Source organism: Pipra filicauda, unplaced genomic scaffold (assembly GCF_003945595.2).
Source record: "Pipra filicauda isolate LSUMZ 115617 unplaced genomic scaffold, ASM394559v2 scaffold2_size9829703_pilon, whole genome shotgun sequence".
Lineage (NCBI taxonomy): Eukaryota > Metazoa > Chordata > Aves > Passeriformes > Pipridae > Pipra > Pipra filicauda.
In genome coordinates, this window is record NW_024104421.1 from 7,574,403 (window position 1) to 7,602,151 (window position 27,749).

General features: G+C 44.7%; 2 protein-coding genes across 2 annotated transcripts; one reads left to right on the forward strand and one right to left on the reverse strand.

Annotated features, from left to right (window-relative positions):
* Positions 1-508: 508 nt before the first annotated feature.
* On the reverse strand, positions 509-4,469 carry RAB19 (RAB19, member RAS oncogene family). Its single transcript, XM_027743792.2, has 3 exons — positions 3,967-4,469; positions 2,922-3,105; positions 509-869 (listed from the first exon to the last, which is right to left on the reverse strand). Exons 1-3 carry the CDS (start codon positions 4,159-4,161, stop codon positions 604-606), a joined length of 645 nt encoding a protein of 214 aa, XP_027599593.1. The 5' UTR covers positions 4,162-4,469; the 3' UTR covers positions 509-603.
* On the forward strand, positions 4,431-27,158 carry SLC37A3 (solute carrier family 37 member 3). Its single transcript, XM_027743790.2, has 15 exons — positions 4,431-4,529; positions 8,128-8,304; positions 8,744-8,858; positions 10,890-10,982; positions 11,428-11,511; positions 12,724-12,869; positions 13,463-13,559; positions 14,628-14,712; positions 15,742-15,923; positions 17,733-17,874; positions 19,094-19,195; positions 21,084-21,131; positions 21,876-22,027; positions 23,768-23,833; positions 24,690-27,158. Exons 2-15 carry the CDS (start codon positions 8,204-8,206, stop codon positions 24,780-24,782), a joined length of 1,506 nt encoding a protein of 501 aa, XP_027599591.2. The 5' UTR covers positions 4,431-4,529; positions 8,128-8,203; the 3' UTR covers positions 24,783-27,158.
* Positions 27,159-27,749: the final 591 nt, after the last annotated feature.

Below are 27,749 nucleotides of genomic sequence, written 5' to 3' on the forward strand. Positions count from 1 at the left end.
AGCAATTCTGACAATTAGGGAGCAAAGTGAAAGGCAGTCTTCTCACCCCAGGAAGAAGTGTATCCTGTTCTGCCTGCCATGTAACCCCAGGGATGTCTCCACTTATTCTTTCACAAATGTTATTAAGTCCCTTGGGATGGGTGGCTACATGCCTGACATCAGGACAGCCCCTAAATGAAAGTTTAAGCAGCATGTGTCAGACTTCTTACAGCTACGGGCAGAGCAGAAAGTGCTTGCACTTAGAACCAGCAACATAGCTCAGAAGGGTCAAATTAACACACAGCTCTGGTGCAAATTCATCTTCTGACACAGCCAGAAAAACATTCAAAGGTTATAATTAAAGGCAATAGTTTTTATAGTTCTCTTTGATTAAGGCAAGGGCTGGCAGCTTCCTGAGTCCTCTCAGCTCATTGCTACGTTCAAAGCAACCTGTGCTACCAACAGCAACAATGATCTCTGAAAATACTTACAAGCCAAACTCCAAGGTAGAGATATCAAGAGACATGGCTTGAGGCCAGAGAGGACACTTTCATCAATTGAATACAATTGCATCAAACAGCCTCAGAAGAATGACAGTTTCCAAGCTCTTCCTGAAGTTTCTCTTCAACAGGGGCACTGGGCCTTCTCCACACTTGGACTGGCAATCACTGGCTTGGAATCAAGACAGAAGCTGTTTGGAGGGTTCTCTCCATGAAGCTGTAAGGTATTTCGGGCTATTAGCTCCTTAGCCATTAACATGAACACCTCTTCTATGTTTTGAGCTTCTTTTGCTGATGTCTCCAGTACAGCTAAGAGCCCGTGCTTCTCTGCCAGCGTGCAGGCATCTTCAAACAGGACCTGGCGCTTATCCAGTGAGTCTGATTTGTTCCCTTAAAAGAAGGCAAATAGACATTCAATAAGTTAGTCTCTCAAAAATTCATCTTTAAATGCAATGGATTAATTAAATTCTGTTAAACAACAGATTTATGTTAGGTGTAAGAGTTACTGGAAAGAACAAGATGCGAGCACATCGGAGCCACAAACACAGACTGTGGATCAAAACTGCAGCTAATCATAGGATAGGAAATGAGTTGAAATCCAAGAAAAAACTAAAAACCTGTGTTCATCTAATTATTTGGTGTAGGTAGTGGTGCCAAATGATTGTTTGGAAGCAACTATTGGTTCTATTCTTTAGTGGTTTTAAACATTTAGTAGCATTTAGGTTAAACACTTTAAAAAATCTTTTAAGATGATGTCAAAAAAGACAAGAATTCACACTAGCTACTTTAATGCTTAAGATAGAGACTTGTTTCTGCATATATAGATTAAAACTTTTACTTGCAGCACTCCAGTCAAAGTCTATCAGAAAGCGTGAAACGCCTCAGATAAAATACCTTTGTATATTTAAGTAGTTGCAGCACATGTGGAATTATCAGTTCTGGTACATGCAGTACCTGGCTGAAGTCTACATTCATAGTTTCAAGACAGCCCTTCATCAAATTCATATCTTGAATTTGAAGCATATACAAGCCACCTCCCCTCCCATTAAGTCCCTTTCAATTTTTCTAAAAGGAAAAAACCCCAACAAAACCAACAAAACAACCCACCCCACAAAAGAAAATCACAACCCCCCAACAAACAGCTGGAGGGTTATTTGGCTTCTTAAAAAGAGCCCTCCCTTCAAGATGGGAAAGTTAGACTTCTTAACCTTAACCTCATGCTAGAAGGGTGTATAACGTGCTCAAATGTAATTAAATGTACAAAGACTTCTGCCAAAGTAAGTAAAGCAAACAGCACCAGCTCTGGAAGAAAGCACCAAGCTGAAACCTTAACAAAAGCTTTATTTTTACCAATTTCAGAACTTCTCTCTTTAAAAAACAGCATCAACCACCACCAGCCCCCACCACACACAGGTAAGTCTTTTCTTTAGATTCATGACATTAGTTAGAAAAACCCTGCCAAGTTCAGTGATTTACACCCATCCAATTCTAAGCACTGCAGTTATAGATGTGGGTCAGAATTTGTTGTTTGTTTCTTCAGAGGAAGAACAGGAAGAACCATCACAGCCGCAGTAAGTACTGTGCTGGGAGCAAAAGCAGCAGCTTCTGTCCCAGGCCTGTTGTGCCGTGGGGCTCAACCTGCCCGCCCTCAAGAGCCAGTCTGGGCTGCTGTAGCTGCATGCAGTGCTCTCAGCACAGCGCCACAGCACAACAGGCAGAGGCTGTGGAATGTAAATAAAACCTCTGTCATTTTACTACACCAGTTCTCTCATTTGCAGCTTCTTCCTTGGGGACAGGAAGAGCAATAACCACCTGAAATCAAGAGGAAGGAACCACGCTGCTTCCTACCAGCTCCAGTTCTCAGCGATTGCTTCCTCAAGAGGCAAAGTTTCCTGAACGCTAGTGGAATGTAAGCAGACTACTTCATGCCCTGCAAAAGCCATTTCCCCATCTATTGTCTTACCTGACAGGAATCCCATTACAGAGCAATGCGCATGCATATCAAAAGAACAGAGAGGAAAGATGAGAACGAGGAGTTGTGTTGCTCTGTGCATTCCCCTTCAGTCTTGAATTATTGAGCCCCTACATTCCTGTGCATCAGGAGTATAGGGTCAGAATGACTGCAATTCTAACCTCAGCAAGGCTGTCCCTACCTCCAGTCTGGCAGCAAAGCTTGTTGCATTATTCCAACAGGAAAGAAATAAGTAAAAAAAGGTTTCGCTGTCTGCAGTGGGTTTGGTCCTGTCAGGACCAGGCTATGACTTTCCTCATTTTTTTTTGAAAGCTTAGGCCACACTGATATATTTTCTGATCTGTAATTAGAACTGCATTCTTTCTTAATGCATAGTTTATAGATGCTTCAGGTAGTGGGGGAAAGTGAAGGAGATTTTATATTCATCTTAAAAAAGCTACATAACACAATATTTAAAATTAAAATCCTACCAATTAACATCATGACCAAGTTTGCAGCACCGTACTTTTCAATTTCATGAATCCAATGAGGAATGGATTCAAATGTGGACCTCCTAGTAAGGTCATAGGCAAGGATGGCCCCATGGGCACTCCTGTAATAAGACTGGGTTATTGTCCGGAAGCGTTCTTGGCCAGCTGTGTCCCACACTTGGATCTGTAAGAGAAAGGACAGAAGTTGTAAAGGCCAGTGAATGCCACTTCCTAGGTGTTTGCCAGCAGCATCCAGGCTTTTGAAACCCCTCGTCTAGAAGGCAGCCAGACCTGCCTCAGCTCTCTTTGCTACAACAGTGTGGCTTTGCCTTCTCTGGGTCTGAAGAGACATTTATGAGCCTGTAAAGTCAATCTACACAGTCCAAAGAGAAAGCTGCAAGGGTAAACCCAGCTTTGTAAAGAGGCCAAGAACCCCAGTTTCAACAACTGTACTAAAAGATGTAGAGCATTACAGGCTTTTAACAGGAAAGGAAGAAGTCCTGATGCGGGACTGGGCAGAGCAAATCTATATAAAGGGCAGGCATCTGAACTTCCATCTGCATGCAGAGGGAAGTTCTAGCTAACCATTTCTTCTGGTGTCTGTCTTGGAAGCCTTCTTCCCTCAAATTAAGCACACATCAAAGTGTAGCCTTTGCAAACTAGAGGGTTTTCTCTCCTCAGTGTCCCAGCTTAAACTCCCCCATCTCTGACAGAGGTAAGAGACAACCCCTCCAAAATACAGCAGTCTTCCAAAGAACTCCCTGCAGGCAAAGTGTGAGCCCTCTCCTCAAGTAGATGCAGAGAAGTCACGAGAGCAAGCATGTACCCAAATTAGGGTGAGTGCCTCCCCCAGGGCATGCTCCTGAGAGAAAGCTCCCCTTGGAAACACCCCTGGTCAGAAAGGCGGCCAGCTTTTGCCAGCTGCCTTCATTAGGGCCGAGCAGGAGATGCTGTGCATCCCACTACTCCCCGGCACCTGCATGGGAAAGGTGACACGGCAAAGGTGCTGCCCACCAAGAGTCTCGGGCTTGCTCCCGCCACGGACCTTTACTTTCTTGCCGTCGATGTCCATCGAGCGCACCGTGAAGTCGACGCCGATGGTGTTCTGCTGCTTCTCGTTGTACTGCCCCGTCTTGAAGCGGTGCACCACGCAGGTCTTCCCCACGTTGGAGTCCCCGATCAGGATGATCTTGAACAGGTAGTCGAAGGCATCGTCCGCGCCGGAGCTGGGGAACGGCATCGCGGCTCCCGGGCGGGCCTGCGGCGGGAGCGGGGCGGCGGGGGGGGGAGGACGAGCCGCGGGCCCGAGGAAGGAGCCCCTGTCCCACCGCTCACCTGTCGGCGCTGCCCTGCCGGGCCAGGTACGCCCGCTTTGTACCGCCTCGGCCCGGGGCCGGCGGGAGATGTAGTCCGGGCCCTCCCCTTCCCCGCCCCGCCGGCCGGGGGACGCTGCCGGCGCCGCTCGCTGCCCGCCCCCGGACGGGAGGCGGGCAGGGCCCCTCGGCAGCGGCCGGGGCCGGACTACAGCTCCCGCCGCTCCGCGGGACCGCCCGGAAGGGCCGCCTCCCTCCCGCCGACTTCCTTCGGCAGCGCTGGGCGCCGGGCGCGGTACGCGGGGCCGGGCGGGCGGCGGGAGCTCCCCGGGGCGGTGCGGTGGGATGGGATGCGGTGGGATGCGATGCCGCGGCGGGGTAGCGGCGGTGGCGGAGCCGGTGCGTGCCCTGCGCTGCCCGCTCGGCTCCGCTCCTCGCCCCGCCGAGGACGTGGCCGCTCCGCCACCTGCGCGGGGACCGGGGCGGGAGGAGCCGCGTCCTCCCCGCCGAGCCGAGAGCCGGGCTCCGGGCGCTGCCGCCGCTGCAGATGCGCTGCCAGCGGGGACCCGGCAGTCGGATCGTGCTCGCATCCTCCCGGTGCTCGGGCAGCCCCTGTTCTTCCCAGACAGCGTCTGACAGGGGCTCGGGGGTGGCGGACGGTCTGCTTGTGCTGGCGGCGGAGGGCCCTGTGTGGGTCTGGGTTTGTGCTGCCGTGCTTCTGTCAGTTTGGAAAGATGGCGTAAGACTGGGAGGTTTTGTTAGTTTGGATTTATTTATTTATTTATTTATTTATTTATTTATTTTATTTAATTTTTAAGAAAAAAATCCGTTTGTTTGGCACTTTGTAAGTCCCAGGAATGTGAATGCTAGTCTTTCCTGCCAGCTTTGAGGGACGGCAAGATAGTATTAAGGAAGTTTGTTTTGAACTTAAGGTGTCTTATTTTGACCTTAAGGTGTCTTATTATGACTTTAGGTGAAGGGATAAGAGAACTAAGGGGGAAGCTTAACAAATAACGGTGAAAGCTTAACAGAAGCTTACTCAAAATATTGGCTAGCTGAAGATAAATAGTGCAAAACAGTTAGACAAGGTAGTCTTAATACCCTGAAAGTGCTCCTCTTCCTTTCTTAAAGGCTTGTGCTTCACTGCCTTGAGTTCTGTGGGTTATCCTGCTGCCTAGTTTTTGCTTCCCCTCCACTACAAACTTACTATGGTGTTCTCAGAATAATTAGAAGACTAATTTTTGAGGATTAACCTCCTAGTTGCATGCATTTCTAGCCTAGGGAGAATGTCAGTTTTGAATAAAGAAAGGGCAGGATGAAGAAAAAGGGAAAACAAAATCTTTCACAGTCATCTCTATATAGTGAAAATGTCCTGTGCCAGAAGGTCTTCTAGAAAGCTAGTTGAGACTGAGAAGCTCTGAAAAACAGATCGTTTCAATAATAAATGCTATAGAACAATAGGTGACTTTAAGGTCAAACGAGGTCTTATCTTTAAAAAGACTCAGTATCTTGGACAAATAAGATCTATATTTGCATCTGTTGACATGAAGTGAGTAGTAAATCTTGTGCTCCGGGCTGCAAACTGATTACCCGAGGACGGAACTTTTCCCTGCAGTGTTGCACAACTGGCAGTGGTTTGCTTTCCTCAGGAGTGCTCTGTAACCTGCTGTTGCCTGGTGGGAGGGGAGGGAGAGGCAAGGAAGAAGAACGAGCTCTTGTGTTTGACCAACAGACCGTGTGGTTCACAGGCCCATAAGGACTGCGGTGCTGGGAAATTGGAGTGCCTTGGCTTCCCTTCTCTTCTTCATGCAGCTTGTGTGGCAGACGGCCCTGAGCAGCGTTACCACTGCCTGAAAGGGAGTAGCACTGTGTGGTACTTGTGTGGGTGCTGAGTTTTCATTCACTGGTGCTGAGAAATGGTCTGAGACCTCAGGGGAAGGGTAGTATCAAGACTGCTTGTGAAGTTACCTCTTCCTGGGCTAGCCTTGCCTTCCCACAGCTCCAGCTGTAGGTGCTTTTTTTCTTCCTCTGTGCAAACCTAAGCAATCTAGAAGCATGTCCCTACAAGGAGGTGCTGGCACACCGAGGTGCTCTGTGCTAGCTGGAGCAGTGGGAGTGTGGCTCAAATGCACCTGGGCTGTATAGAGGCAGGTCTTGTTCAGACTTGCTGTATTTGTCTTGGATGAGAATGGAGGCATTCAGGTGTGGTGTAGGTTAAACATGACTCCAGTGTCTCAGAGCGGTCACAGCTGGATCCATATTACTCAGAGGATCTCCATGCCGTACTCTGTTCTGGAGGTCAGATGTGACCTGTTTTGGAGGTCAGGTTTCAGTTTCCATGATGGTTCATGTCTCCAGTAGTAGCTGTTATCCTTTTGTCAATCAGGCTCGCATCATCATGTAGAGGACAGGAAACAAAGACTTCCTGCAGTGAAAGATGTCTTAATGAAACCTTTAAAAGCTATTAGAAGGAAGAGCAGAAAGTCTCTGTGAAATACAGCATTTTCAGCAGCAAAAATTTGGATGAGACTGTGTCTGGGCAGTGACTTCTAATTTCTCCAAGTGAGGTTATAAAGCTGAACTTGAAAAGTCTTCTGTCAGATTTGCAAATAATTACAAAAAGCACCCGTGGATACAGAAGAATACAAAGGCACTATCTTCTGTCTTATTTCAGTGCTGAGGGGGAACCAGTTCAGTTTCAGTTCCTTTGGGGGAACAGGTGTGGTCCTTTATTTTACCTCTCCTCAGCTTTCAGAATGCGTGTTGTTTGCACATCTTCTGCAAATGCAGTTCCCACCAGTGGATTTGTCCCAGTGTTCTCAGGCCAGTGAGTGCTGACAGGATTGAGCTCTGCCTTCAGCAGCAGCGTTGGTGTGCAGCATCTCTCTCTCTGCACTGCTCTGTCTGTCACATGGACACAAGCCTTTGTGTAGCTGCTTTTTGATCTGTGGTAGGGAAGTTGGCTGAAAAAGATCTCTACCAAGGAAACAAAAGGCAGCTGTGGGGAGAGATTCACCACCTTGCTGCCCAGTGGGGCTGTTTGCCAATCTCAAGTTAGCAGAAATGGTCCCTCGACCACGCCAGCACAGCTCAAGGAGTGGAGTAGTGTGACATAAACTAGCATGAAGAAACTGTGCATCTATCATAGCCTTCCCTCAGTAGTGATAATTTCTGGGTATGTAGAAGTTGGGGCAGATGTCACCCGTGCCCTACAGGAAGGTATGACTTGCCATGTGCTGTACTAATGAGTTAGTGACAGATGGAGCTGTAATGTCAGGCTTGAGAATAAATAGGCAGGGAGTCTAGCTGTTGGATTTCAGCACTGTCCTCACGGTTACTTTCCTTTTTCCATCTGTGCAAGTCCACTCTTGGCTATATTCTTTCAACAGTATCTTAACAAGGCAGTTAGATCCCAAACCATTCTTCTCCAGCAGCCAAACGCTGCTCTCATGATTTCATCACCAGTCTATGACCAGCCAGGTAGCAGTGGAAAGCTGTCTTATTTATGACCACACTGTAGTTCATCGTGTGTAAATGGTGCAGAATGGTTTTTAATGTGGGAATGCTGGGAATTGGTAGATCCAGGGGGAACCCCTTTGGTGATGGGCACTGAAGAGGTATATGCTAGGGGAGAAACAAAAAAGAAGTGATTTGGGAGATGACCATCAGGGTACTGAGAGAATGGGAATAAAAAGGCACGTTTAGGCATAGAAGATGTTAAGGAATGTACAAGTGATGAGGTAGGTAGTGGTGTGAAACAAACAGGGAAGGAATGGTGTGGAGTTGTTTCTTCTGAATTCCAGCTGTTTGGGGAACAAAACTCTGCTTTATACATGTGTTTTAATCCAAATATATTTTCTTTTCTCCTCCCTTCCCACCTTCTTCTGTTTAAGTGAGAAGAAAAAAATGACCTAATCACCATCCAGCCCTTGTGGCCAAGGCAGGAGCAAAGGTAGGGCTGCCAGGAACATGGCTTTGCCTGGAAGCTTACGGAGGCAGCCTGCAAACAGAGGCCTTGTGTCCCGTTGCACCCACCATCATATTGTTGTGTTCCTGCTGACCTTCTTCAGGTAGGTTCAGTGTATCTCTGCACAGAGAGGTGTTCATCTCACTGAATTTAGGGAAGTGAGAGCATATCATAGAAGAATGAAGGCAGGGAAATAGTCTTAACCTTTGGCTGTGAGCCTTGAAAACTAACTTATAAGCTCATAGAGCCAATCAGTCTGGGACTCATGCAGTTATAGAGGTAAGGGTGTTATGTCCCTGGGGAATCCAACCACCAAAGGTGAGGCTGGCTGTGCCAAGCCAAGAGCAGTCTATTGCAAAGGGTGAAATCCCTGTCTTCCCATAATTTGGGGGTTCCCACTGCTGACTGCTATCTCCAAAACTGCCAGTCCTCTGCTATGCTGCCTGCTGGGACAGTGTGTATCTGTATTTGATACCCCACCCTTTCCCACTCGACCTCCAGAGAAGATCTGGCCAACCTGTGTCTTGTGTGTTTTCTGGCAGTTATTCCCTGCTCCATGCTTCCAGAAAGACATTCAGTAATGTCAAAGTCAGCATTTCCAGCCAATGGACTCCTTCCTGCCTTAACAGCACGGCCCCTGAGCTCCGGCCATATGAGGTAAGGACACAAGGGATAGGGCAGTGCAAAGAAAGATGGGTAACTTCCAGTGTGCTGGAACTTGTGAACTTGTGGTGCCCAAGAGGCCCCTTTAGGTGTCTGTCGGGAACACTTCTCGGAATGGGAGCAGAAACTTCAGGTGTTTGCATTGTAGTTTTATGGATCATCAGGTGATGGTGAAATCTTTCCTAGTGGTCCCCAGAGAGCAACTCCTCAGGAAGTTACAGTGTTCCAATGGAAATGAGGACCCCAGCAGAGTCTGTAATAGGCAGCAACATGAAGGAGGGGGAAAGAGGGACCCTTCCTCAGAAGTGTTGGAGGCAATAAACCGAAGCAGTTAATGGGCTTCCAGAGAGTTCTGTGAAATCCTGGTTGTGCTTTCTCTGTGGCAGTGGTGCTGCTACCACCCTGTTAAAAGAATAGCCAAACTAGGAGAGAAGAAAGCTATCTGAGAGGGCTAGCTGCTTGTCCTAAATGCCTTTATCTTGCATCTAAAAGGTCTGATTTCCAAAAGTGCTGAACATCCAGTACCCCTTGTCTGTAAAATCCTAGACTCAGTGAAAGCAGTGGGAGGTTTTGGCAGTGTTTGCCTGCAGGAAAGTAAGTTGTATGCTGCTTGGTTCTCACAAATGGGAATGCAGAACTACCTCCTGGCTCCTACCTGTGGTGTTTTTAGAGCCATTCTTGTGTTTAGTAATGCTTTGTCCTGATGCTTTTGAGAAGTGGAAGAAATCATACATTAACAGCATGGTCACAGGCCATGAGATCTGTTGGAGCAGGGAGTTCTAAGCTGGTTGCTCGAGTGTTTGTATTAGAAATCATCAGTTATTTGAATGTTTGACAGAAGGATGATAAATGCTAACTTTTTGTGATAAGTGAAAGCAGTAAATTGTGCCTGAATTATGTTGAGGATTTTATAGTGTGTCTAAAAGGAGTGAGCATCTCAGGGATGCCAAATTGAAACACAAGGTGTTTATATTTAGTTCTTTAACTGACATTCAAACAACCAGTATGTCTTGGAAGCTGTTTTGATTTTTTTTTTTTTTAATATATATAGATGATTTAGTGCTTGCTGGATGTTGAGGTGCATGTGTCTGATCAAGAAAAGTAGTCAAACGAGTCCTTTAGGTATCAATTTAGGTTACATCTTTTAAACTAAGTGGATGTGTAATTAGTGTTGTCTGTACAGAATGTTCTCTTGGAGAGGTAGAATCAAACTAAAACTGATGACATTTGAGTTAGGCACATCCACAGGTCAGGTTTGGATTGGATTGGTTTGTTTTCTAATGGGGGCATTGTGAGAAGGGAAGAAAACTTTGTTTTGATTAACTCCATTCTTTAAGTTATCCTCAAAGCTTGCTATTTTCAGCTGATGTCACTAATCTTTCTTTGGGGACAATTGAGGGTTTTTTCCCTTTTTTTGATCATATCAAAAAAAAATGAAACTCAGGGTAAGCACAAAAACTAACAACATTAGTGACTGGAGTTTGTTGTAAATAATTTCCAACCAGACTTTTTCTTCCCCTTGTTCCTTTTGTGTTCTTTCTTTTCTGTTTGTGGTCTGTCATTTCATATTATGGCTGCTGCCACAAATACTTTAAGGGAATTATTCATTTAGTGAAGACAGCAAGATAAGTACAGAAGAGATGCTGCACATAAAACAGAATATGCCTTTATTGTATTATTCATTAAGATGCTCATCAGTGTTTTAGAGTAAGAATCTGTCTAACATTGCATGCTTGTTAGAAGTAGGGTTTGCTTTGCCAGTTGTTTGCCTTGATCCAGGTTGAACAAGCGTTTCTTGCTGGTGGTTTGTTTGCTTGTCTCTTAGAAGTGAAACAAAGTTGGGAGTGGACATTTTCTGCAGTATATAACACCAGAATCGTTCCTGATTTGATAATTAAAGTGTTGGAGGAATGAGAGGTTGCTGGGGCCAGATGCTGTTCTGCTCCAGAGTTGGGGTTTCCATTGAAATAGAGTAGGATGAGCTCCACCTCTTCCTGTTTACCTGTTAAAATTTTCTCTCTGTAGCTCTGGAACAGCAACCAGTTATTTCCAAATGCAGAAGAAGCAACTCTCTTCCTGGGGACATTGGACACTATCTTTTTGTTTTCCTATGCTGTGGTGAGTAAAACTAATGCAAGCTGCTAAGCTTTGGTTGAATCTTAATGGGAAGATCACACCCACATTAAAAAGCTTAGCTCAGAGGCATGTTTTTTTTCCTTCAGCTTCTGTTAGTTCTGCCCATGCCTGTCACCCACGTGAAGATGCTTTTTAACAATCACAAGATAAATACTATCACTTCAGAATTTCTTATACACCTGTTACTAGGGGGTGGGAGGACTAGTTCTGTCTATCCAAGAATTCTCAGATGAATTTTTTAAACAAGAAATGTAATGAACAGCTATGAGCAGGATTTCTTTGGTGGCAGAAAAAGTGGTTAGAATCAAACTGTAAGTTGGTATAACTGCAACATTTGGATTAGTTTGACCCTTCTACGTCATTTTAATTCTTACAGATATCAGGTGCAAGTCTTCTGGCTTTGTTTAATGCTGTATTTTGTTCTTAGGGTCTCTTTGTCAGTGGCATAGTTGGGGATCGCCTGAATTTACGCTGGGTTTTGTCTTTTGGCATGTGTTCCTCAGCTCTGGTGGTAAGTTGGGACATAGTAGTGGGATTTAAAAATCTCTCTTAGGCTTTCTGGGTAGGGTTTTACTTTAGGGGAGAAAAGGCTCTGTTTCTGTGTGAATTTGCTCATGAGCTGTAGCTATACCTCAGTGGCCTCAAAGCCTGTGGGTAAAACTTGGTTCTGGATGCATGTACTGCATTGTCTGAAGCACAGACCTATGCTGGATGACTCACCTCTTCCTGAAATATCTATTTCTGGATACTGTGTCAGAAGGAAATTCTTAACTTTGGGGCACTGTCTAGAGACTTAATGAATAGCTTTTGTTCAAGATTGGTGTATTTGGACTTTGGGGGACTGTTTTCTAATATAACTTAATTTCTTAGCCCACACGTGTTGTTATCTAGGCCTTTGCTTTCAAACACAATCTTTGTTTTTTGAAGGACATGCTAACAATACCAAGCATTCATTTACTTATTTTATAATTGCTAGGAGGGTATGTGTCAAAAAAGAATGTCTCCTTAAAACAAAAGGATATTTCAGCTTCAAGCCATTGCACATAAATGTGAATCAGTTTTATCTCATGGTGGTTTTCTGGTTGTTAAAGTAACGCTAAGATGTGTGGAGTGTGTTTGATTTACCCAGTTGGCTACAAACCCCACTGTGGCCTATTGCACTCTGCACACACATGACCACAAATGTGCATCAAGCACAGTGTCCCACAACGTGTGTTTATTTTGGCTAGTTTGGGTTACAGCTCTTAGTAATTTGAGATCTGGCTGTAGTATTTGTGTTAAATTTTGGGAAGATTAATGACTGCTGAGGGTTCTGTGTTTGCATAGAGCCTCGAGGAATCGGATGTCAGTACAAGGGCAGATCAAGAGGCTACTGTATTTTTAGTGTTGTTACCAAGAGTATTTGTCTCTTTCTTCTCCTCTCTTGTTGTAACTGTGCTGTTTAGGAAGACAAAAGTCTTTTGGAGAGGAAGTGCCCTGACAGCACATTTGTCTCTGGAGCTGTTTGGGCTCTGAAGTTGGAGCTGTGGTGGCTCAGCAGAGGGTGCTCTTCACTCTGCACTGTGTCTCAAACAATGCCAGGCTGGCCTCTGGCCTGGCCCCTGCATGGGACCAGCTCCCTGAAAGGCTGTTGCTTTTTTTAGGCCCCCCACTCCTGCCTGGCTTTCAGCGGTAGCCTGAGGGTTTCTTCTCTGTTTTGCACCCCTCCCCCCCACCCCCGTAGGTATTCTTCTTTGGCACACTCACAGAATGGCTGCATTTCTACAACAAGTGGTTCTACTGCTGTCTCTGGGTTGTGAATGGCTTGCTGCAGTCCACTGGCTGGCCCTGCGTGGTTGCTGTCATGGGAAATTGGTTTGGAAAAGCTGGGTAAGTTAAGTTTTCTTTAGTGACTCACACGACCTGCTGAGTAACAGATTGAGCTGAAATTCTCAAACCAGGAAGGCCAGCTGTTAGATCACAATTAAAGTTGGGTGGGATGAAATATGCCTTACTTGTTACATTATATCCTTTTTTGTCTTTTTGTGTGTGTATGTTAAAAGCACAGATTCAAACTTCAAAAATCTCATAGTGCAGAGTGACTGAATTTGAATTTTCCTGCCACTGGAAAACTGTTTCTGTCTCCTTACCACTAAAGAGATCAAATGGAAACTGACTCATTGTACGTTCAACTCTGTCACTTTGGGACATTGCAGATGAGCTCTGGCCATAGCCTGTAACCTTGTTGCCAGCTCACCTCTGCTGTAACACAGATGTTTCAGAATAGAACATACATGTGGTACCCCCAAGTTGTTATGCGTTTTGTTTTAAATGAACTTCGAGTCTCTTTGAAGTGGATTGGAAAAATACTGTAACTTTATTCATAAGTTAAAGTTCACTTTAATATTTTATCTTTGTCTTGTTCCTAATGTCATCTCTCCTCACATTGCTGGTTTCAAATTTTTTTTTTTCTCCTTCTTCAGGAGGGGTTTTGTGTTTGGACTCTGGAGTGCCTGTGCATCTGTGGGAAATATCCTTGGGGCATTCCTTGCATCCTGTGTTCTCAAATATGGCTATGAGGTAGGTATTGCTGTCTGGCTTCTAGCTACGCCTGCATGTCTGATTGGGTTATGAAACACTAGTTTCTTATCTTGTCTTTGGGAGATAACAGGCTCATGTGTCCAGTTTCATCTTCCTGAATTCTGTGGAGGCAAGCAGTAGGCAGAATCGAAAAGCCGCTCCTTCGTGACTCTTCCCAGTTGGGAGAAACAAGCCTGAGACTTCCCTGTAAATGGGACTGATGTTACTGAAGAGCTCTAGTGTCACAGTATACCCTCTTCTGATTTGCGTGGCTTAAAGTGCTCTTCAGAGTCATCCATCACAGGTTCTCACTTAACTGGAGGCACAGCTGCTGTCACTGGGAAGGGACCAGGCACGCGCTGTGTTGCCTGTGGCAGGCAGGGGCTTGAGTCCAGGGAGTGCAAGTGAACCAGCACATCTCACAGTGTGTGACCTGTGGGGACAGGCTGGCAGAGCTGAGCGTGTCATTCTGGAGATGAGGAGGCTTAGGGTACCAATAGCAGCCTTCTAAAGCCTCTGGGAAGATTGCTGAGAAATCAGATCCGGACTTTTTCCTGGGTTGCACTGTGAGAGAAGGAAAAAGCAGTGGATATAAAGTGAAGTGGGGATAATTCCAACTGGATGTTCAGAAAACTATTTTGCTGTGAAGTATGTTAAGCATTGGAACAAGGGGACAGAGCCTGGAGGATCTGTCTTTGGAAGATTTCAAGACCTGATTGAACAAAGCTCTGAACAACCTGGTCTGAATTTGATGTTTGATCCTTCTTTGAGCAGTCCTTCCAATATAGCTGGAATTCTGGTTGTGTTTGGTCAGCTCCTTCCTCACTGCTGTTGCCTCTGTACACTAAAACAGCTGTTGTAGTGTGGTCTTTCAGCCTAGATAGGGCCAAATCTGTTCAGGAGACGCAGAGATCACTCGTTTCCAAGTTTTATGGATGCAATCTGTGTTGTCGTAGCTGTGTTTGCTCTCTAACAAGGTTGGAATGTAAAAAGAAACCCTCATTAGTCAGGGAAGCCTGTGTGACTGAAAGTGCTTTGAAAAAGAATCTTTTATTTATTTCTCCTCAGTATGCTTTCTTGGTGACTGCCTCGGTACAGTTTGCTGGAGGAGTCATTGTGTTCTTTGGGCTCCTGATGTCACCGAAGGAAGTGGGTAAGTAGAAGAGAGCTGTACTTTTTCGGTCCCCTCATGGAAAGCAGGTCTGCAGCTTTCCATGTAGTACTACTAAAAGCACTGCTCATTCTGACAGTACTTATCCTCAGGGCTCTTACAAAATGGTGTTGCACTTAAGTGTATTTAATGGAGCAAATGCTTTACTCGCCCAGATCACACTAAATGCCACCATGCATCCCGTGTATATCCATGTCTGGATATTTTTTTAAAGCAACTAAAATAGCCTGGCTCTAACATCTCCATTAGGATGTGCCTAATTATCAGTTTTTCTTCACCTAAAGAAGCTGCAGACAAACTGATAACTGGCTATTGTAGGAGAAAAGTATGGCAAGCCTTAACCATGCAGTAGGAAGGGAAAGTAGGTCTCCCACAACCAGTTAAATAGCTCCAGGGTTGGATGTGGTCCTTTTCTGAGAAGGTGGTAGGCAAGTCAAAGTGTAACAGGAAAACAGAAGAATGTTTGGGCTTTGACAGGGCCATGGAGAAGGTTTCCCAGTTGCCTGCAAAGGTTATGAAGTTGGTAGCATTAACGCTACCATAAAGAGTGCTCATAAGAGTGCTCTGCATCCCAGGAAGCACAGTGCAGTTTCCAGGCCTTCCACTCCAGTGGAGGCATTAACAGGCAGCAGCTGAGTACGCTCAGCCTCCACAGTCAAGGGAAGTGGTATCCAGGAGCCAGGTCTGAGAATCCCAACCACTAAATAAGGGGGGAAATGCACTAATTTGTTGTGTCTTCCAACTAATGGCCAGACACTCAGAACAGACAAAGCCGACGCCAGGATCAGACAATACTTTCAAGAGCGCTAGAAGACAAAGGGTAGAAACTGGCGGCACTGCAGAACACCATCTAGAAGAGTTTCTAAGCCAAAGGAGGATGGAGGTATGGGAGAGCAAGGGAATTGCTGGAAGGTAGAATTACTTAAAAGAAGTGAGCATAGCTTTAGAGTGGGGAGAAGGTGAACAGGCTGTGGTCTGTTTTTCCTGTTGCTTATCCCTTGTAAAACTTAGGCCTCCCTGAGCTTGGAGCAGATGAAGACATCGTTGTGGAAGAAGATGCCAACAGACCTTTAATGGGCAGTGATGATGCAGATGATGATGACCGGAATTACTCTATTCAAGCAACTGACACTGACAACCAGCCAAAGGCCATTGGATTTTTCCAAGCTTGTTGCCTTCCTGGAGTAGTACTGGTGAGGACACAGATTCTTGAGTGAAGGCTGACTTACCTGTTAAACATAAAGCTGACTTTTTGTGCTGTTACAATTGTTGATGTCATTGTTAGTATGTTGACCATATGTAGTTGTTGACCATCTGACTTCTTATGCTGTTAACATCTTGGGGTTGGGCCTGTTGTCCTTGTGCACATGGATTATAATACTGTCTGGGTGTGTTGGTTGTGTGTTGCTCTTCCCATCGGGCCCCTGCTTCATGGAGGGCATGTAATGAGCCAGCAAAGGGCAACAGAGATCCTACCTGTTCTGCTGTGGATTTGGAAGGGAGGCCACGAGCAAAGGTTGCTGTAGGATGCTTTCTTGGTAAGATAGATATTGCCCTGAGAAGTGGGGTTCTCACTGTTAGCTGAGCATCACACAGAGCTCTGTGGTGCTGATATTGAGTTTTGGGGTTTTTGAGTTACCTTAAAGCAGAAAGCTGGCCTGAAAAGCCTGAATCGGCATGATGTAACATCTGGCAAAGTATGCGGGCTTTTTATAAACAGCTGGAAGCAAGGCCTGGTGGTGCAGTTTCCAACATATCCTTCTCCTGTCCCTTGTGTGAGAACTTGTACTTCTGCATCAGCAGTATTGCCCAATTCATGGGTTTGATTCAGCTGAAAAATTAACCTGTCACTAAAAAACAATATTAACTTTCTGCAGCAGTGGGCTGTGGCTCCCCTGAGTGCTAGAACCAGTACAAGAAAGGGGGCAGGGTGGCTGGCTCAGCAGTACAGTGTGAACTGTCTGGATTTGGTCACGAAGCAGAATGGGTAGTGTTGTCAGGCATCCTTAATGAGTAAAGCAGTTGGCTGTTGTGATTGAGGCAACAGAAAATCTAGAAGGGACGGGTGCATTGTCAGTGTTTTGGGTGCAGGACAATGACGGTTCTGTTGTTAAGACCCGTTGAGGGATGGCAAAAGAAAGCAAACCCATTTTGAGTTCCTTCCTAACATGGCTAAGTGCCTTATGCAAAATTTCTTAGGGCGGCATCTGCATTAGTTGATGTGTGACTTTTTTCATTGGCTGGAACAAAAGAGAATAACAGCAGCTGAGGTGGCTGGTTTTGTATGTTGGATTTTGAGGACATGTTCTGCACCCTAATCCAGCAGTCTGAACACCTCTGAGTCTGTGAGTTTTATCTGATGTCAGATTAGTGCCCAGCCAAATCAGGACACTATGTCAGATTGGTGAGACCAAGGACCTAAGGAGAAATTGAGCCCAGCAGCCAAAAGCAGGAGGTTGTTTCAGCTGTTGGGTTTGGAAGCATGTGCTTAACTTTGGCCAAACTTTCATCTTGTCCTGGAATACTTGCCTGGGGATCATGAACGAAACTTTCTCTTCTGGTGCTGCAAGCAGATGAGCCTTCTGAGCAGCACAAGATAGTACAGAGGAACTACTTCACATAACTTTTCTCAGCATGATGCACAGATGACTAAATCTCAAGCTTGTTTCATGTCGCATGCTTGGCTCCCTTCTCTTGAGAAGGTGAATTAAATTTTCTTCATTTTTGAAACCTGGTGTCATTTCCTCTCAAGGTTACACTGAAAGTGTTTTAACCCATTGCATTCAGCAAAAAAAAAAAACCTTCTTGACAGTGATTTTTGTATTCCTGGGTTCCCTTTGATGTTCAGCATTAAGCTTTCATAATGCTGTCTTCTTACATGAAATGCAGAAGCACTTCCCTCTGAAAGCTCTAGCTGGATCCAGAGCTTTATGTGAAGAAGAATCAAACACTGTTTGCATTTCTCAAGTGCTAACTGCTCGCTGGCCCTCTTTTTGTTCCAGTACTCTTTGGCCTATGCCTGCTTGAAACTGGTGAATTACTCGTTCTTCTTCTGGCTGCCCTTCTACCTCAGCAACAACTTTGGATGGAAAGAAGCAGAAGCTGACCAGCTCTCAATCTGGTATGATGTGGGAGGAATCATAGGTGAGTGAGCAAGTAATGACATCCTCCTGCAATTGCCCTGCTAGCATTTGAAAGTGAAAGACAGCAAATGCAGCCAGAGCAGTCATGTTCGGTGGGATCCAGCTGTTCAGTGAATGTGTGAAAATTCTAGATATATATGTGGTTGCTAGGTCTTTTTTTTTTTTCTTAAACACAGAGTATGTGACCCCCTAAAGAGTTTACGTATAATTAAAGGGCACTATCATACTCTTGAACATTACCCCCAGCTGGCATTTTCCTTTACTGACTAGGACTTCTTGAAAAGTGCTGTGTACAAAATGGTGCCCCTGCTTGCTACTTTCTTTCCGACAAGTACCCTTGAGGGATATTTAGATCTGGACTTACTGAGTTCTGAACTGTCCCTTCTGTCCTGTGTTTTTAAGGACAGACTCAGCCCAGATCTTGGCAGAGCAGGGACCAACTGTGTTATGTTCAGAAATAAAATGTAATTGCACTTGTTTCTGCTGGCTGCAAAATCTTACCCTGTTCCTCCAGAATAAAGAACATACTGTCTATGTGTTTAGACTTCCACTCTTATGTGCTCAGTTTCTTGCTTTATTACCTTGTCCAGTAAGCTTTCCTAGAATAGCCATCCTTGTTTGGGCCTGTTCAAGGTCAGTAATTTTGCCTCTGTGGCCTTTTCTATGTTAGGCTTTCTCAGCATTCTAGTTTTTACCAGCAGAGCAGTTCCTACAGAGGTAGCAGTGATACATAAGGTGATTTTTGTTGGCCTTTGGCAGTTGCTGGAATCAGTTGCACCTACCCTAAGAAGGTGAAACAGCAGGAAGTATGAGGCCCCTGTGTGATAGTGCTTTTCCTGTGAGAAAAAACAGCCTTTTCTTACACTTTCAGTTGAAGGACCCAGCCACAACATTAAACTTGCTTAATCCAGAGTTGTGGTGGTCCTAGAGCTGTGATGGTCCTATAGGGGAAGAAAAAGAAAAGCGGGAGCATTGGCTAGTTGCGTGCCAGAAAAAACGGGCTTTTCCCAGGAAAGCAGCATGGGTAGTTTTCCCTGTTTTATCAATTGTCTTTTTGTCTAAGACAGTAAGGCCAGGAGACTTAGTTTTCAGGATATTAGAGAGAATATGTATTGGTGAGAAGGCAAGAGGCCACTGCCCTCAGTGAAATGAGTTTTGTTTAAGGTGTCAGCATCCTGAACCTGACAGTGGTTTTTTTTGTTTTGTTTTGATTTTTGCAGGTGGGACTATCCAGGGCTTGATTTCTGATGTGCTACAGAAGAGAGCCCCAGTGCTAGCAATTAGCCTGCTTTTTGCTGTAGGCTCTCTATTCGGATACAGCCGTGAGTATGCTTGTGCTGCGCAGTGATAAGAGGTTCATTCAGTACATCTCAGAGAGAACCAGAGCACAGCCTGTTCTAATTATCTTTTCTGGCCTTGAAACTGCTTCTGGATCAGAATGGTGCCTTTTGGTTTATTTTGCTGAAGTGTGGTACTGCACAGAAATAAATCTGTTCTCTGGTTAATGAGGTGGAAAAGAATTAGCTGAGTGGTTAAATTTCCCTATACTGGTGAATTATGGTACTGATCCTTCTCCAGTGTCAATGTTTTAGCATCATCATTGTGTCAACACCACAACTGGCAAAGCAGGAAATCTCAGGTGCTTCCCTATAGTAAGAGGAAAGAGAATCTAGGGACAGATCTGTGCTGGGGTATATATACACTACACAGGGCAAAAGAAGCTCTTAGACTTCACCTCTTACACTTCTGTAAGTGGTGAAATTGGAGAGTTTCTGCCTCTTTTGTAATAAATATAGTTCTTGGTGTTTCATTATTGAATGGAGTCTGTCAGGAAAACAGAGCATAAGGAGTCAGGAAGATGTAATTTCTATGAAACCTCCATGAAGAACTTCTAAGTGTGACAGTTTTGTGTGTTCAGACAGAGCATCCTGTGGTACCAGAGTGATTTAACTCACTGGGATGTCATTTCACTTCTTTATGTCTTCCTCCAAAGTGGGGTGGTGATACAGGCAGGCTTCTCTAGAGCACTTTGAGATCTGTGAACAGGTGCTGGAGTCAGACAGGAAAAGTACAGTGTGCCTTTTGGAAGCACGTGGGCTTACTCAGATGGTCTTGCAGTAAGGTCAGTAAGTCGGGACCACTGAGAGGCAACGAGTGGGTTTGGTGGAGTTCGTTGGAGTTTTTGTAGGCTCTTGTGCTAACTCATTGCTTTCAAAAGTGAATTAGAAGTAAATATGAACTTATTGCTGATGAAGTTTGAATTTTCTACTAGATATCAGAGCAGCCAGGGTTCCACATGCCTTGTGCTTAACTCAAAATGCACTACTGTCCAGCCAGATACAGAAATTTCAGACAGGTGACCCAGTTCCTGCAGTGTGATAATTCTATTTCCATCGGCCAAACCAAGAAACCTTTTTGTGCCCATAGTGTGTTGCATGTAATAGTTACAATGGCCTGGGAAATATGTGAAGAGGGCTGCAACTTGCCTTATGTGTAGTAACTCACCTAAGCTGGAGTAAGGAATTCAGGTAATGCCTGACAGTGAGATATCAGGGAAAACAGCATCTGAAAAGCGCTAGGGGACTGTAATGGAAAGCCAGCTGCTGGTGGAAATACAAATGAAGCCTGTAGATGCTCAAACGTGGCTTTGTAAGGAGGAGTTGGGATATGGGGGGTTGCATTTTTTTTGCTTTATTGTGCAGCATTGTTTAGACAGTTGCTGGATCACTACCTCCAGGTATAATCTCTGTATTTAAAAAAGTGTTTTGGAAAATTCAGAATGAGTGGAAGGGCTGATTCAAGTGCTAAATACTTTTATGGTGAGTTTGAGCTGAGTCTGACTTCCCCAGAGAGATAGAGGAAGGAGAGTAAATGCAAGCTGTGTGTCACAGAAAGAGGCATGACACAGGCTGAAATACAGAGCCAGGCAAATCTGATGTTGAAGTAGGCCACAAAATTTTAGTGGCAAAGATGATTTTTCTACTGTAAAGTGCTCTCAGGAAACTTCTGGGTCTTTGACCTCTTAATGCCTTTGCAGTAAGACTCATCTCTGTAGAAGTCTCTGGTCAAACAGAAGTTATTGTTGTCACTGTGTAGCAAACTGAGCAAGCAGTTCAAAGTAGATGTGTCCACGCTTCTTTCTGAACTGAAGTGAATGGTTTTCTCAAGTTCATTTGTTTTATTTACACTCACCTGGTCTTTCTCTTGCAGGTTCTCCAAACAGCAAACCTATCAATGCTGTGATCATGGCCATTACAGGTATCTTATCAAAAGCCACTGTTCTACTAGTAGACATCTGTATCCATTGCAGAACAATCAATAACACCAGCCAGGTGCTGGTAAAAGGTGTTTGTGTGTGCTGTGATCTCTGCTGGTTTTGCAGAAAGAGTGAAAGCTGGGGCCCAGTTTCTGTTACCTTTGGAAAACAGCTCTAGGAAAACTGCTTTACAGAGGGAGGTATGGAATAATGGTTTGGAGCTGAGGGGATCTGCCTTGGCTCAGTATGATGGAGACAGATTTATGGTAAAATACCTAGCAGTAATCTGGTGTCTGAGAAAGTGGATATATGGCAGAGTCATGAGCTGCAGCTCAAATTTGAGGGCGTTTGTCAGAACCTGAAATACTTTGTGTACTGTGAGAGGTCACAAGGTTTTTGTGCTACCAGACATACTGTGCTGTGTTATGGAATTAAGATTAGCCCACATGAATAGAGCCTTTCTTTTCAAACACTCCTACTTTGGAACTCCCTGTCCTGTTGTTGTGGGGGTTTTTTTGCCTTCCATCTCTTCCGTGAACCCTTAGAGACTGAGACTGTAGCATGGGGATGTACTGTGCAGGGTGTTCCATGACCGTATGCTTCACCTGCAGTTAGTCTGTGAGCACTGTTCTTAGACTTAATTCTTTTCCTGAGCTTTGCATGGTAGGAAGTTTGTGTTTTGAAGATGCTCTGTTGAGAATTAGAGTGTTTGTTTTGCACCAAGGCTGTTTTCTTGTCACTCTCAGGATTTTTCATCGGAGGCCCTTCTAACATGATCAGTTCTGCAATTTCTGCTGACCTGGGGCGCCAGGATCTGGTGAAAGGCAGCAGTGAGGCTCTGGCAACAGTCACAGGAATTGTGGATGGAACTGGCAGTGTCGGTGCTGCAGTGGGCCAGGTGAGGCTACCAAAGGAAAATTAAGGTCTGGGGAAGGAAGCAAAGAGTCTGTTGTGGTTAAGAGATGTTAGTGCATTCCTCAATCCAAAGTTGTGTGGGGAGAGGGAGAGGGGGTTGGGTCGTTTTTTTAAAATAATTACTTATTTAGGATCCAACCAAGGGAACCTGTCTGTTTTATCAAGGTTTCCAGTGGAAGCAATTTAATTAAGAACTAAACTAAATATTCACAGTGCCAGTGTTATGGCACTTTCATAATTCAAATGAATTTTGGAGACTTTCGTACCCCAAACTCCAAAAAGCAATTAAAGGCCAGCTTTGCAAAGAGTGAAAATAAAATATTTTGACATTTGTTTGGGATTTTTTTGTTTAAAGATGATAGCAAAACGTTTGCTTACAGAAAAGTTTACCTGTACAACTGAGTAAAATTGGAATGCCTATTATGAATGTTACAGTGTTTATGAAGTAATTTAAAATTTACTCTTATTTGTAGTTCGTGTCTGCGGATGTGTTTTACGCCCTGTAAATCCAGCACTACTTGCTTCAATAGTCAGTATGCTGCCAGAGGTCTGAGGACTAGACTGTTGCAGAGAAGGAAGCTGACAGTGTGCCCACTGGGGATGGTCTTTCTTCTCACATACAAGTGTTAGCTATGTGGAAGAACACAGTGGTGCTTTGGGGAGGATTTAGTAGAAAGATCAGAGCCAGTTCTATTCCAGGCATCCTCTAGTGATGGTAAAATACCAAGGACGCAGGCAAGGCATGCGAGTTTCTTTTCTAGAAAGGGATTTGGGTTTGTACTTGCCATTGATTGCCTGATAAATACAGTTGTTCAGTCTCTGTTTTATAGGATAAATGCTGCTTAGATCCTTTAAACATGGAAAACTACAAGTGCTTTGTGGACATACATAAGTGCACTGTTACACTCAGTGTTCTTCTTGCGTCGTCTACAGTGTTTCTGTCTTCCCACACACATACCATTCAGACTTACATCATCATAAAAATTGGGTCTCTAGTTCTGAAAAATTCCACCTGCCTCCCATTCCAGCACTGCGTTTATTCCAACAGAGACAACCATGATGTCATTCCGGGGGTGTGTGAATAACAGCAAACGCACAATGAACGTGTTAGAAATTCAGATCCTGTTCTGTGCTGATATACCCAGTAGTGAAGAAGGGAGGCCCTTGTGCAGCATCTGAATATAAATCTGCTAATAGGGAGTATATTTCCCTGTGTGGCCTCTGCAGCCTCGTTGAACCAGGGTGCAGTTCAGAACAGACTGTAGTCTCAAGTGTCTTGCCTACGATGGAGGGTTAAGTAGTCAGTGGTTGCACAGCTCTTGAAAATGTGTCCTGTGTAATTTATAAGCCATTCTAGAGCTTTTAGTTCTTCTGAGAGTACTTACATCCACTTATGTCCCAGTGTTCTGTGCAAAAACCTTGTATTCAGCGGAGTCAATTTGTCACCCTTTGAAACTGTAGTTCAGTTCTGTCTTTACGCTGCTCCGAGTTACTGTAAAGCTTCAGGATGGTGTCTGCTTTACTAACACTGTGGGTTTTACACAGAAAAAGGCTGCTCTCCTGAGTCATCTCTTCTGATAGGAAAAGATCAGCTGGAAGGTTTTGTGATCAGCTCTGTGTGGTGTGCTAACAGCCCACAAATTCTAGAAAATGAAAGTGTCATGCCTGAAAGTCATCCTTATCTTCCCAGTTTGAATGATTTCTTTTTTTTATTTCTATTTAGTATCTAGTGTCTTTGATCCAGGAGAACCTGGGGTGGATGTGGGTTTTCTATTTCTTCATTCTAATGGTAAGAAATCATTTTTTTAAAAAATTCTTTATCGAAGTTCAATTTACAATAGAAAGTTTTTGTGAGAACCTGAAAGTTGTGACTTAGGGACGGACTCCGTCTCTGCAGCACCTGTGACCTCTGATGTTGTTCTTAATGTGGTCTGTGGTGTGGCTTTGCCTCAGGGTACCTAAATCAACTGTTGTCTTTTGGGATCCCTAAAAGTCACGTTATCCGAGAGGAACTGAGCTTGTGGCAGAGACACTAAAATACTTGCCTAAAAATACCTGTATGCATTTCCTAAAGCTCATACCACCTGACTGACTTCCAAGGCAGGAGATTTTCCTTCTTCATCTCCATAATACGTAGTTCCTAATATTTTCGGAGAGCTGAAGTTAAGCTGCTTGTTAGCCCTTGAAGATTACTGGAGGGAGTGATGAGGATCTGAAAACTAAGATGAAAATGCCTTGCCCTGTTACACCCCCCGGGGGAGAATTGTGTTCAGGCCCTGACCTCCTTAACATCTCCACAGTGGTGAATGCTGCACAATTCACTTGGTCTTCCCTGCCGGAAGTGCCAGGAATTGTCTTTGCATCTGTGCTGACAAAGGAAAAGGCTACTTTGGTAAACAGCAGAGGTGCCGAGGAGGAAGGCCACTGAGGAGCTGAAGAGCTCATCTTTATGACAAGATGATCGTGACAGCTGAAATTGTATGAGCTTTCCTGCAAGCTCAGTCCTTCCATCTGCTGTGTCATTTTGTCATCGCTTCTCTTAGCCTGTGTCTTTTTGGGGTGGCCTTGCATGTGTGTTGGGGCATGGGATGGCTGCAGCTCTGGTTTCTCTGTGCTAATTGTCCTGGATATGCTTCTTTTCACAGACAAGTTCAACAGTCCTGTTCATTTCACCACTGATAGTGAGGGAGATCAGGTTGCTTCTGCATGAGCGGCACCTGCGAATGCTGGCAGAGTGACTTCTACTTGCCTCTGGAAGGACTGTTGTATGGAACTGACAGCTGGAACTCTAATCAAAACTCTGGGAGTCTTGTTTCTTACATCCTTCAGGTCTGGACTAATTCAAAACGGCTCCACAAGACTGGATTGACTCGCCTTTGGCGAGCTCAGTAGTGAAGTACCGAATACCCATCCTGAGGCCGCCTGCGTCATGGAGCTGCTGACCTAAGCCAGACAATCCCCGGGACTGATGGATTGTCCCAGACTCTTCCATGCCAGCAGCCGCACTTGATTCTTCTGATAGGTGGTCTCACTGCTATACCCTTTCTTATTTATTTCTGGATGTGCTGGCCAAAGGTCAGCTGTTTAGAACTGACGGTTTTCGAGAGGCTGTCTTGCAATGAATTCTGATGCTCTGTTGTGCTGGTGAAATCATCCAGTGCAGTTCATGGGTAGGCTAAATTTACGATCACTTAAGCTTTTAGAAAGGGCAAAAGTAATTATTTGGAATTTACACTGTCCTGTTGTTTAAAAACTGCTGTTGCTAAATCCATGCACAGATGGACCTCTGCTATCCCTAGCTATTAATTGTTACATATTCTAGTAGAGTCACATGGAGAAGTCACATCTATATTTGTTTTTAGCATTTTTTAATACTATTACTAATCTCTGAGAAATGAGATTTCATTTTTTTAACTATTTAAGCAGACAAATAGTGTGCAATACTTTACTATGATCTCTGAAATAAGCCTTAATAGATCCTTTGTGTCTAAAGGATACTTGAATGGCTTCAGGGTTCAGTAATGGGACACTTTCACTACAGCTTTGTTTATTGAACCTGATCATTACTGACCAAAATGGGTCTGTCAGGTGACCCTCTGAAGGAAACTGATATTACTGACTTCATACTTCTTGGGCGATTGCTCATCTCTAGCAAAGAAGGACCAGAATGGAATTAAAGGAATTTAAGGGACCTGGCTGCTCTTGGACATAGGCTTCCAGACAGGGACTGAAGCGTACTCATGGAATAGCATTTATGAGCAACTGCTGCTGTGTTCCCCTATGCTACTCTGCCTACAGCTGCCTAGGGGAACTCAAGCTCCAGGGTTTGAAAGCTTGAGTCATGTATCTTGAAGGGAAAGGTAGAGGCAAGTCAGCACTAAAAACATGTGTCTGCACTTAGTGTGGTGGTGTTGGAGTGCTTTGCAGTGCTGCAGTAGGTAAGGGTGACCGACTGACACCTCTGACATTTGTTGTTGATGTTAAAGGGGTCACCGAGTAAGTTGTCAACAAATTGTTTTCTGCTTATGCCTTGGATGTTTCACTGTAATAGGTATGTGTTAACCTGCAGAACCTTTGACCAAACACTATGTCCAACTAGTCAGCAATGCTGGGATGGGGGGCAGCAAAATTCTTCGAGCTGAGAATTTGAAACTTTTTAAAGGGCAACAGTTGCCTTTTTGACTTGTACAGTGATTTTATTTTTTTTTTTTAATTGATGAATGTCAATTTTTAGTCATGTTGATTGTAATGAGAGGAACATCATTAGTGCCTTACGGTTTTAGAGTATTGAACAGTTGCTTGGTGATTGCTGCTTCTGCAGTGATGTCTCTGTGCAGCTTTGCTTAATGTGAAACTCAGTTGCCCCATTTTGTACGGTTTTTGGGAGTCTTTCTTAGTGGAGGTTATTCTTGCATCTTTTTGCTAACCCTCAAAAAATTTTACTGCTTGGGAAAATGATGCCATTAAGCTGATGTGGGACCTGAATCCTGTTCTCGTTTCTTCTCATTCCCCTTCCAATTTTTGCCTGTATAATTAGAGCAGGAGACTGAGAATCTATCATCCTGTTCTCAGAATTATGCCCTGGGGTTAGTGTTCACATCCCAAGCTACTCATTAGCCCCTGTACAAACAGAATGAAAACTCCCTGAAATTTAGTTCTAAAATTGATGGTGGCACCATTTGCCCCAGCCATGGTGTCTGAGAATCTCTGGTTTCAAATTCCAACCTGGATGAGCTTTTTGGCCGTCTGGGCAGTAGATAAGCTGCTGATGAAAGGTGGGGTGGGAAAGGGACGTCGCCAGGGTTGGGGGGGAGGAGAGGCCAGGCCCTGTAACAAATGGCTTCCTGTAAACAGTTCTGTCCCCTCTGGAGAAGTGTCAGATGTGATTCGAGCACCGCAAGCAGGAGCGGCCCGGCCGCTGCATCCAAGTGCACGGCGGTGCTTTGAGGCCACCCGCAATTAGGGAGGCTTGCCTGTGGCTCCGGGATTGTTGTTGTTGTCGTTATCCTGGATTTTTGGTTCTGTGTATTTCCTCAAGGTGCTCGGATGGAGAACGGTTTTCAATCTGGTTGTGTCCAAACTGATCTCATGTGAATAAACTTACTTTGACTTGATCTGGGCTAGTTCTTCCATGTGCTTTATTCCACTCTTCCCAGTGTGGTTCTGCAGAGCATGCTTCTCATCCTCCTCACAGGCCTGGCTTTAACAGCTGCTTTTCACTCAACTGCTATGAAGACCCGAGCCCTGACTAATGCTGAAACCGAACCCTCCTCCCAGCCTAAAACGGGACCATGTTCCCACATGCTGTGGTTTGGCACTCTTCCTGGTCAGGCTCACAGGAGGTTTTGTGGGAGTCCCCTAACAGATGTCCATAATGGTGTAAGTAATGATCTTAACTAAAGAAGCCAGTACATATACTTGGTTTTATTAATTTATTTCTTTGTTGATCTGCATGGAGAAGTCAGGTGTTCTTCCCTTGGAATTAAACATGCCGTGTGGCTGCGGGTCCTGCTGTGCCTCCTCTCCTGTGGCTTGTTTCTTTAAACACGAATCCACACCTACACTTAGCTGTGTTTAAATGGACACAGCAGGGAACTTGATAATTGTGTTTGTGTTTTATATTTACCATAAATTCAGAGTTGAGCACAATACCGGATCACTGGAGAAACTTCGGTGCCTGCACATTCTGGTCCCTCAACCCCCAG